The following is a 12,421-nucleotide window of genomic DNA, read 5'->3' on the forward strand; positions in this document are numbered from 1 at the left end:
GTTCCTATTGTAACTAATTATTTTGGTCTCTAAAAATTGGTTTCTATTTCATGATTTTCCCAAGTTGCATCCATATATTGAGTAGCTTTATTTTTACATCTATTTGAGTTTTTTTTTTTTTTAGTTAGTTACATTTTCATTACTCACTTGTTTTTATTTATTCTTATCCTTTATAATCTTTGTTCTTATTTATCCTTTATAGTAGTCTTTGTTCCTGTTTTATGTGAGGAAATAATCTAGCTAATGAATTAGAGTTTGATCATGAAATAAAGATGATAATTAAGAGAGACAACAAGACAAATAAAAATAAACAATTAAAAAAGTAAAGACAACACCTTACCTTTAATAGTTATTCACTACAAGAAAAACTCAAATTACATACAGCCAATATCCGTATGTAACACACAAAATCCGTATATAAAACCTATTTACATACGGATTATATACGGACAAAAATCCATATATAAAACTGTCGTAGGTAACTATTACATACGGATTTTTGGATCCGTATGTAATTACATACGGATAAATCCGTATGTAAAATTCGTATGTAATTACATACGGATAAATCCGTATGTAAAATCCGTATGTAAATCCGTGTGTTATTACATACGGATAAATCCGTATGTAAAATCCGTATGTAATACATACGGATAAATCCGTATGTAAAATCCGTATGTAATTACATACGGATATATCCGTATGTAAAATCCGTATGTAATTAACAAGCAGACCTACATACGAATTTATCCGTATGTAACATTGTACACAGCACCATCAACTATTTGTATTTGGAAGCACCCCATATTCTACACCTGCATATCATCCATCAACATTCCAGTTTTCAGAAGACAAATATTCATCACATTCAAAGTTATCCATACATACAATACTTACTATTTTCCAATATCTAAATATCTAAAATGTATTTCATTAAAACAAAGTTCTAGAGAAGCTAATAATTATTATAATCTTCACCGGGTGAATTTTGTTGTTCATCATGATTATTATGATGTTGTTGGACTTCATTTGACTGCTGATTCGGTTGAGTTGGTGGCGGGGTATTTGGTTGCTGAAAAAACTGTTGTGCTGCAGCTGCTGCCTCAGGTGGTAGATATTGCATCATGAAATTTTGAAAGTTTTGAAACCTTGCATCCATGCGTTCAATATGCTGCCTAAGTTCAACAATTTCTTCTGAATTAGCCTTGTTATTACTAGAAGATGATTGTGTTTCTTGTATGTAGCGACCAACACAGTCGTCCTGACGATCAACACGTCCAATCCCATATACTCGTCCCTTGTACCTTCCACCTACAGTTTCTAACCAACAACGGCTTCTCAATCTTTCCTCCTCAGCAGGATCTAATGAAGTAGATATTGAGGTAGATTGTGACTCAGATAATGCTTGAGACAATCTACTTTCAAAATCTTCCTATTAAAATGAAAAATAATTGTTATCATACCAATTAAGGTAGATGAAAAAAAAAGTTTAAAAAAACTAACATGAGTCCGCCTTGATCTATCATCAACAAAATCTCCAGTGCTCTTCCGTATATGTGTTTGTTGAAACACTTCATCAACATGGACCGAGCGGCCAAGCTCCTCTGTCTATAAAGAAAACATTTCATAAATTAAAAAGATAATAATTAATCATAGATTAATATAAAAAATTTATATGGAAATCATACCAAACGAATAGTGTGTTCATGAACATTAATAGATCCTCCAGTGTGCAGACATCCACCTTTTTCAGACAAACGATTCTTTTTAGCTGTATCACATTTGGATCGATACACAGCCATGTTCCAGTGTTCTTGGAGGCTGTTCCAAACATTATTGCCAATCCATTCTGGTCGTTTACCTTCTTGGCGAGCATCTTTAAACATTTGTGAAAGGGTGTGAGAAGCTTTTGTATGGAAATTTTTCTTAACTTTTTCCTCATCCTCAGCCCTCCAAGTGACCTTCCTCTGCAAAACAACAAGAATCATCAATCCAAATTGTAAAATATAAAATATTTAAAGGGAATAAAAAACAAGTACCTTAAAACGTTGAAAAAATATATCTCGTTCACCCTTTGGGATTGCCCCCCATGTTGGCCATGGCTCACCAAATTGTTGCTTGATGGTGGCAGTGATGGCCTTTGATGCAATTTTTGATGGATAAAACCTAAATACCAAAACAAAGTTAGTCAAAATTATAAGACAATAATAATAAATTATATAAATTGAATTTTGTTATATTCTTACCCTCCCCCAATAGGCTGAATCAGAGGACGATCACTAGCTGAGAGGACCTCGTCCTCTAAGTTATTCGCTGCAGAAGCTGAGTGCGTCCCTCCAAGATTTGTATATGGGGATGGTGTAATATCTGGTGGGGTTGATGCATTAGAACCAACACGTGGAGATGGTGTTGATGCAATAACATCTTGTACTGGTGGGGTGGATTGGGTAGCATCTGGTACTGGTGGGGTAGATCCGTGAACTGAAGAAGGAATAAGTGTATTGGGTTGACTTGATGATGGATTTTGGTTGTTAAATCGTGATAACAATTTTATCACATAATTTCTTTTCCCCTTTTTTTGGTTGTTACTCGGTGATGGTTGATCAGAACCTCCTGATGACATCTATATATATGGCATGAAATGATAATGAAGGTTATATAAGTTTATTAATGGAGAAAAATATGTTGAATATAGTTTAATAAAAAAATTGAAATAAACATGTAAAAATTTCATCAGCAAACATAAAGCTCAAATTAATTGGAGTAATAAACAGTATGTTAACAACAACAATACAATACTAGTTCATACAATAGATATTATTTGTTAACATTGGCTTCCTAAGTCTATTCAGAGCTAGAGATGTCAAAGTCATCTCCATATTCATCTTCACTTTCTCCCTCTTCATTGTCTTCTTCCCATTCATTTGTTTCTTCATCTATCTGATCTTCAAATGATGATACATTGTTTATGTCAACTTCTTCAAGCTCAGCCTCTAAATCTTGTAATCCTGAAACCCTTTCAACTTCAATCACTTCATTAACATGTGACATTTCATCAACTTGGTATGGCACTTCAACTTCTACATCATCAGAATCTATACGACCTCTGGGTTTCGTTTTGATTGCAACACACCAGCCACGTTTGTCTCTGCGTGATGCTGCATATGGTACATAATAAACTTGTCGAACATTATGTGCAATGATAAAAGGATCAAATGGCACATATCTTCTATCCATTCGAATATCCACAATACCATATTTGGAGTCCACTCGTGTACCTCTTGTTGATGGATCAAACCAATTACAGTAAAATAATACAACTTTGTTATCTGAGGTCGAAGAATTGTACTCCACCTCATATATGTGTTGAATTACACCGTAGAAATCATCCTCACCTCCTTCTGTAAGACCCTTTACATGGACCCCACTATTTATTGTTTTCTTTCCCTCGCTCCATGCATGAGTGTGGAATTTGTACCCATTCACAAAGAAGGTGTGCCACTCTTTTACACACCTTAAAGGACCAAGTGATAAATCTCTTAAGTGTTGATTATTCACATTTAAAGGGTCTTTATGAACCTATAAATATATCAATGTCATTAATTTTTTATGAAATGGTTAAAGAAGTAAAAAAAAAAGTAAATTAGAGAATTTGTTGATACATACTTGTGTCCTAAACCACAAAGGAAAATCTGTATGTAAACGAGCCGAGGCATGTGATTCGGAAATTTCATTACAATGTAAGAAAGAGCTGTGAATATATAAGTGTCAATGCATTTGGTTACCGATAACTTAATGAATCAATAACAGTGTTTTAAAAGAATATCTTGCATGAGACTTACTCGAGGTATGGTTTAACTTCATTACAGTTGATCAAAATATGAACATGAGCTGAGTTCAATTCTTCATCAGTTAACCAACGAGTGATCTTCCTCCCAGAATGACGTCCAGGTTGGTCAAATACAGATAAGATTGATGGAAGCCTTTCACTTTCAATGTCCACTTCATTTCTACAATGTTGTGGTCTTAACATGAAGTTGTTGAAATAATGTGAACAAAAGTGAGTTGTCTCACGATGCAAATAAGATGCACAAATAGATCCTTCTACCCTAGCCTTATTCTTCACTGATCGTTTAGCATATCCCATGAATCTATAATCAAAGAAATATGTTATGATTGATAGTTATATTTCACATTAAATAAAGACTAATTACTCTTATTATTACCTTTCAAATGGGTACATCCACCTATAATGGACAGGTCCACCAAGTTTGGCTTCATATGCTAGATGGACAGGGAGATGTTCCATAGAATCAAAAAATGCCGGGGGAAATATCCTTTCCAACTTACAAAGAATTATTGGAATGTTTTGTTCCATCCTAGTAAGATCATCCTGATTTAGTGTTGTAGAACACAAATCTTTGAAAAAATGACTTACCTCAATAATGGGATTTAGAACATGAGTTGGTAAGGAACTAAATGCTATGGGAAGTAGGCATTCCATGAATACATGACAATCATGGCTTTTCATACCAAGCACCCTTCCCTTATTGACATTAGCACATCTAGCCAAATTTGAAGAATATCCATCAGGCATCCTAAGATCTTTTAACCATTGACACACATGTTTAATTTCCTCTGTTGCAAGTGTGTAATTTGCTTTTGGCTTCAACATCTTTCCATTAGGATGTGACTTCAGTTCCAAGTCTCTTCGCCTACAATACAAACTTAAGTCCATTCGTGCTTTGTCATTGTCCTTTGTCTTCCCAGTCACATTCATGACAGTATTAAAAATGTTATCGAAGAAGTTTTTTTCAATATGCATAACATCAAGATTATGTCTTAATATATTGTCTTTCCAGTATGGAAGATCCCAAAAGATGCTTCTTTTTGTCCAGTTATGCCACTCCCCGTAACCATGTATTCTTTGCACACCACTCTCAGTTACTTTAGGATAAGCCTTTACTCTATTCCAAACTTGTGTAGGTGTGAACTTAGGTGGTGGAGGATCCATGTCAACTTCCCCCTTCTTGAATGCATTCTTGTTCCTCCTAAATGCATGATCATTTGGTAAAAATCTACGATGCGAGTCAAACCAAGAATTTTTCCCCCCATGATGTAATCTAAATGCCTTTGAATGCTCCATGCAATGTGGGCATGCTAATTTACCATGAGTTCCCCAACCAGACAACATACCGTATGCAGGAAAATCATTAATCGTCCACATTAACATTGCGCTCATCATGAAGTTCTCTTTCCTTGAAATATCGTATGTTGGGACACCACTCCACAATTTCTTCAAGTCGTCTATCAAGGGCTCCAAAAATACATCAATACCAGCCTTTGGATTGAATGGGCCTGGTATGAGACAACTCAAAAACATATAAGGTTTAGACATGCACATTTCGGGAGGAAGATTATACGGGGTCACAATTATTGGCCAACATGAATAGGGTGCATTTGATGCTTGCACATATGGATTAAAACCATCAGAGCATAAACCTAATCGCACATTGCGTGCCTCCACAGAAAAATCGGGATATATTGTATCAAAGTGTTTCCAAGCCTCGCCATCACATGGATGACGCAAAACACCATTATTGCTTCTGTTATCATAGTGCCATGTCATTTGTCCCGCAGTCTGTGTTGAAGCATACATTCTTTGCAACCTTGGAATTATTGGCAAATAGAACATTGCTTTTACAGGAACTGGTTTTTTGTTACTTGGTCTGGTGTTCTGGTGATGATACCTTGACTTGTGACAAAATTTGCATCGAAGCAACGCTCCATCATTTTTACCGTATTCGTTATCATAGAAGAGCATGCAACCATCCACACAACAATCAATCCTCTTAGCCTGTAATCCCAATTTCGACACTAGCCTTTTTGCATCATAATAACTTTTAGGCAAACCTATTTTAGTAGGTGTTGCATCTAAAAGCATTTTTGAAATAAACTCTAAGCATTGGTCTGGAATATTCCAATTGGATTTGCAAGCTAATAGTCGGACACACATTGATAATTTGGAGTCAGATGACCCTTTATACAATGGCGCATTTGCATCCAACAAAAGGTCATAAAATCTTTGAGTTTCTTCGTTCGGAGGCTCTTCCATGTTATCTACATTTGGTACTCGGAATGACTCTTGTTGCCTAAAAGCATCATACACCATGTCTTCCATCAACCTAACTTGGTCATTTTGTGACTGAAGGTGTGCACCTCCAATTATTTCCAAAGGCATGCAATTATCGTTATTATCCAAGTCACCTTCTACCATGTCTTCACCATGATCACTCCAAATCCAATAATTAGATTTGAAACCATGTTTGTAGAGATGAACCTTCACAAGTCTTTCCTCCAAAATTCTTGTACAATCACACTTAGTACATGGACATCGTATTCCCCCATCATTCAGATAACATTCTTGTTGGCAAGCTTTGGTTATAAACTCTTCAACTCCCAATATAAAAGTCTCTTTCAAAGCACCTCTTCCTCTATAACACCTATCATACATCCATCCACGATTTGATGGAAACTGATCCATGTTCTGTTCATAAAGCAATTGACAAAAAGTCAACGATTTTTTCAAAGATCGTGCTATAAACGAACATTTAAGAGTTCGTGTTAGAAACGAACATGTAAGAGTTTGTGTTACAAACTCTACCTAAATCTTCTTTAGGTATTATAATTAGTAATAAAAAAATATTTTTCATGCATTAAATTACAGAATTTTATACATAAGAAATCGTAATGAGAATTTACCCAATGGCAAGATATTGGATTGTATTGACTTTTTGAATTATGGATTTATCACTTATGCCTACATTGACTCAAATGAGGAAGTGAACCATCAAAAAAAAGTTCACTGCTATCATTATTTTAAAATTATCAAGTTTTATAGCTAATAAATTCATACAAAAATTCATTAAACCACAATAACAGAAACATAAAAATATACATCAGCTCATACAATGTATAATGTATCACTTTACAGAGACAAACTAAAGCCCTGCACATTCCCAGCTCAATAACCCAAAAATAAACCATAAACCATGTATGCCAAAATAAACCAAAAAACCAGCAACTTCCTGCAAACAAAGAGAGCAGCATACAAAAAAGTAGATTCTCTTTTTTTCTACAATTTTTGTTACATATTAAACAAAACCTGAACGGTTGCAGCGGTGGTGGCCGGAGGTCACACGGTGGTGGCGAAACCGAAAGAGATCGTGCGTGCGGTGTGGCAGATAGGGTTGCTGTTCGCTGGTGCTGTTCGCTGGAAATGGGATTGTTGTTCGCTGTTCGCTGGAATTGAGGTTGTTGTTCGCTGGTGCCGTTCTGGAAATGGAGTTGCTGTGCTTTAGGTTTTAGTGAATGAAGATGCGTGGAGGGAGCTGCTGAAGAATACATGGGCCAGTGAAAGTAAAGTGAACTTGGGCTTAGAAGATTACGTTAAGGTGCCCGGTTTCAATTAAAATTCAACATTTATTTTTATTTTTATTTTTTTAATTATTTTGTTTTTTAATTTTAATGAAATAATATAAATCACATTTAATTTTTTATGTAATTTATTTTTAAAATTGTTTATTTATTTATTTTAATTGAATATAATTTAAATAAATATTCAATTACTTTAAGTAATTCAATATATTAACTTTAAATAGTCAAAAAAAATATTTTATTGAAGTGAAGGTTGGCTGAGTGGAGAACTGTAGTGAAGTGGCTGGGGTTCAAACTCAAATTCAACATATTCTTAATTTTTTATTGTTTTTTTTCTCAATTATTTTGTTTTCTAATTTTAATGAAATAACATAAATCACATTTAATTTTTTATGTTATTTATTTTTAAAATTCTTTATCTGATTATTTTTAATTGAATATAATTTAAATAAATATTCAATTACTTTAAGTAATTCAATATATTTACTTTAAATAGTAAAAAAAAATATTTTATTGAAGTGAAGGTGGGCTGAGTGGATAACTGTGGTGAAGTGGCTGAGGTTCAAACTCAAATTTAACATATTCTTAATTTTTTATTTTTTTTTCTCAATTATTTTGTTTTCTAATTTTAATGAAATAACATAAATCACATTTAATTTTTTATGTTATTTATATTTAAAATTCTTTATCTGATTATTTTTAATTGAATATAATTTATTAATATAATTTAATATTCAATTACTTTAAGTAATTCAATATATTAACTTTAAATAGTAAAAAAAAAATATTTTATTGAAGTGAAGGTGGGCTGAGTGGATAACTGTGGTGAAGTGACTGGGGTTCAAACTCAAATTTAACATATTCTTAATTTTTTATTTTTTTTCTCAATTATTTTGTTTTCTAATTTTAATGAAATAACATAAATCACATTTAATTTTTTATGTTATTTATTTTTAAAATTCTTTATCTGATTATTTTTAATTGAATATAATTTATTAATATAATTTAATATTCAATTACTTTAAGTAATTCAATATATTAACTTTAAATAGTAAAAAAAATATATTTTATTGAAGTGAAGGTGGGCTGAGTGGATAACTGTGGTGAAGTGGCTGGGGTTCAAACTCAAATTTAACATATTCTTAATTTTTTTATTTTTTTTCTCAATTATTTTGTTTTCTAATTTTAATGAAATAACATAAATCACATTTAATTTTTTATGTTATTTATTTTTAAAATTCTTTATCTGATTATTTTTAATTGAATATAATTTATTAATATAATTTAATATTCAATTACTTTAAGTAATTCAATATATTAACTTTAAATAGTAAAAAAAAAATATTTTATTGAAGTAAAGGTGGGCTGAGTGGAGAACTGTAGTGAAGTGGCTGAGGTTCAAACTCAATTTCAACATATTCTTAATTTTTTATTGTTTGTTTTTCTCAATTATTTTGTTTTCTAATTTTAATGAAATAACATAAATCACATTTAATTTTTTATGTTATTTATTTTTAAAAAATTTTATCTGATTATTTTTAATTGAATATAATTTATTAATATAATTTAAATAAATATTCAATTACTTTAAGTAATTCAATATATTAACTTTAAATAGTCAAAAAAAAATATTTTATTGAAGTGAAGGTGGGCTGAGAACCCTAAACCCTAAACCCTAAACCCGGGTTCAAACTCAAATTCAACATATTCTTAATTTTTTATTTTTTTTTTCTCAATTGTTTTGTTTTCTAATTTTAATGAAATAACATAAATCACATTTAATTTTTTATGTTATTTATTTTTAAAATTTTTTATCTGATTATTTTTAATTGAATATAATTTATTATTATAATTTAAATAAATATTCAATTACTTTAAGTAATTCAATATATTAACTTTAAATAGTAAAAAAAAATAAAAATTATTGAAGTGAAGGTGGGCTGAGAACCCTAAACCCTAAACCCTAAACCCGGGTTCAAACTCAAATTCAACATATTCTTAATTTTTTATTATTTTTTTTCTCAATTGTTTTGTTTTCTAATTTTAATGAAATAACATAAATCACATTTAATTTTTTATGTTATTTATTTTCAAAATTCTTTATCTGATTATTTTTAATTGAATATAATTTATTATTATAATTTAAATAAGTATTTAATTACTTTATGTAATTAATTAATTAACTTTTAAATAATCAAAATAAAATATAAAATTAAATTAATTTATGATATAACACACGTTAAGATCACTTATATTTTTATTTCTATTTTCAATATTTTTTATTGTTTTTTCTTTCTCAATTTTATTGTTTTTTAATTTTAATAAAATAACATAAAATACGTTAACTCGTTATTTCTAGTTTTTTAATTAACTAAATTTGTAATAGCTTACATACGGATTAAATCCGTATCTAAGAATTTATATTTTTAATTAAATTTTAAATAACATATATACGGAAAATATCCGTATATAATTTTTTTTAAAAAAAAAATTTACATACAGATCAAATCCATATGTAAATTAAAAAAATTAAAAATTTAAAAAATAGTTACATACGGATAATATCCGTATGTAAGTTTTTTTTAAAAAAAGTCGTTACATACGGATTTAATCCGTATGTAAGTTTTTTTAAAAAATAAAAAATTGTTACATACGGATTCCATCCGTATGTAAGAATTTCTATTTTTAATTAAATTTTAAATAACATATATACGGAAAATATCCGTATATAATTTTTTTTTTAATAAAACTTACATACGGATTTAATCCGTATGTAAATTAAAAAAAATTAAAAATTTAAAAAATAGTTACATACGGATAATATCCGTATGTAAGTTTTTTAAAAAAAAGTCGTTACATACGGATTTAATCCGTATGTATGTTTTCTAAAAAAATAAAAAATTGTTACATACGGATTCTATCCGTATGTAATTTTTTTTTTTTTAAAAAAATTCGTTACATACGGATTATTATCCGTATGTAAAAATCCGTATGTAATACTAACATTACATACGGATCTGCATACGTATGTAAAAAATCCGTATGTAATGTTGAAGTTATATACGGATCAGAATCCGTATGTAAAAATCCGTATGTAATGTCGGAGTTACATACGGATCAAAATTCGTATGTAAAATCCGTATATAATGTCTATTTTATATACGGATTTTGATCCGTATGTAAAAAACTGTATGTAATTAGCGATTTTCTTGTAGTGATTTTTAATTTGAATTCCAGTAGAGGCAATCATGGCTGGAGAATAATGAAATTTCTCATCACAACATTCAATATGTTGAATAAATAAAATGTAATTGATTTAAGAAAAAATGTAAGAACCTACAAAAAAAATAGCTTTACAGTTAAATAATATATTTTAAATGATACCTGAATATTAATTATTAAAGTGAAAAATATATATAAATAAAAAATCAGTTATTCATGTTTTATTTTAAAGAAACCATCCTCTCTAGAAATTTATTTTTTCCTTCCTCTGTCTTTTCTTTAACTTTTTGAACCCATTTATCACCAGACTGACGATCGTAGTCCGTCATTGAATTCCTGGCAACGAATAATGCAAGATTGTCTGATCAGAGTTTTAGACAAAGTAAATTCATTTTTCCTCATTCTTCCTTTGAGTCAGTTTTGAACTTTTTATATTATCTCTAGTATAGGCTTTGCATGCAGTTTTTCTAGCTTCAGGATTACTCCCTATTAGTTTATAGTCTTAATGCTATAGTTAGATCTTTGATTAAGACTATGTGGTGCAAGTTAAGCTACCATTGGGCTTTGTAGGATTGAAGCTCTTTGTGAGCACTCCTACTTCTTTTTAGGTAAGAGAAATTAGTTTTAATTTTCAATAGAACCCTAGGTTAGAAGAGTTGGATGTGGGGGTGACGTGCTCACTAGTCTTAAATTTTCTTGCAGAGTTGTTTGTTTTTTAGAAAATTATAGTGTTGATTGAGATTGAAATGTGAAATTGTAGATTTTATGTTGATTTTGGTCTGAATAAGTTATTAATGATACTTTGTTTGAGATTAAAAGTATTGAAAGGTAGTATAAAATGATTTGAATTACATTATGACTAAATTGAAGTATAAAAGTTGTATGTAAATGTTTTGTAAATCGTAATGATTGGAATTGGTTTAGAAATAATATATATATATATATATGTTGACATAGTAGCTCATTGAGAGTACCTTTATCATTATGAGTAAAGAAATGTCAATTTTAATGTTGTAAGTTTATGAAAATACATGTTTGAATGTAAATTTTGGTGAAATATGTTAAATAGGTTAGATTTTGAAAACTGTTTTTTGCATGTCTCGCTTGAATAAGGTGAAAAAATAGGGTGTTCTCGGGTCCATTTTAACTCAAGTGAGAGGGGATCTCACTCAAGCAAAAATATAGTGAAAACACTTTTTTGTATTGTATTTTTTACACACACAAATAAGGCTTTCTCAACAATGCTAACCAAAAAAGGGAGAGGAGATTCCCTTGATGAACTTCTCTACAACATTTAAAATAGCATAATTAGAGCCAAGTGCGAAATAGTTTTAACCCAACTGCCGAACTTATCATAAAAACCAAACTTATATATAATAAAGAGAAGAAAATCTCAATTGAGTGTCAAAAGTCTTCTTTATATTAATTTTCATAGCTACATTATCTCCTTTTTAACATTAGTAGTAATCATATTAATGACCTTTGATGAAATACAAATATTATAATTAATTTTCCTTCCTTAACAAAACCATTTTGATGATGGTTAATAATACGACTAAAAATACCTTCACCACCTTGTTTTTTTAGAAACAAAAGATATAACAATAGAGTTTATATTAGGAAGAATCCAATTTTGAGAGAAAAATTACTTAACAACTTTACGAGAATAAAAAAAAAAAGCTTTTGAAATCATCAAGACAAGAAGTACTATTAAAATTAAGATTAAAAATTACATTCTTTTTCTCTTCTTAGTAGACCCAAC

At 30.0% G+C, this 12,421-nt stretch overlaps 2 protein-coding genes across 2 annotated transcripts; both read right to left on the reverse strand.

Moving 5' to 3' along the window:
- Positions 1 to 955: 955 nt before the first annotated feature.
- LOC137812861 (uncharacterized) lies at positions 956 to 1,988 on the reverse strand. Its single transcript, XM_068615096.1, has 3 exons — positions 1,689 to 1,988; positions 1,504 to 1,608; positions 956 to 1,432 (listed from the first exon to the last, which is right to left on the reverse strand). Exons 1-3 carry the CDS (start codon positions 1,986 to 1,988, stop codon positions 956 to 958), a joined length of 882 nt encoding a protein of 293 aa, XP_068471197.1.
- Positions 1,989 to 2,844: 856 nt separating this feature from the next.
- On the reverse strand, positions 2,845 to 6,544 carry LOC137812869 (uncharacterized). The gene is made up of 5 exons (XM_068615108.1): positions 4,439 to 6,544; positions 4,227 to 4,393; positions 3,843 to 4,151; positions 3,667 to 3,751; positions 2,845 to 3,579 (listed from the first exon to the last, which is right to left on the reverse strand). The coding sequence occupies exons 1-5, from the start codon at positions 6,542 to 6,544 to the stop codon at positions 2,845 to 2,847; spliced, it is 3,402 nt and encodes a 1,133-aa protein (XP_068471209.1).
- Between the last annotated feature and the right edge of the window lie 5,877 nt (positions 6,545 to 12,421).

This window comes from Phaseolus vulgaris, chromosome 10 (genome assembly GCF_000499845.2).
Source record: "Phaseolus vulgaris cultivar G19833 chromosome 10, P. vulgaris v2.0, whole genome shotgun sequence".
In the NCBI taxonomy this organism is placed as follows: Eukaryota; Viridiplantae; Streptophyta; class Magnoliopsida; order Fabales; family Fabaceae; genus Phaseolus; species Phaseolus vulgaris.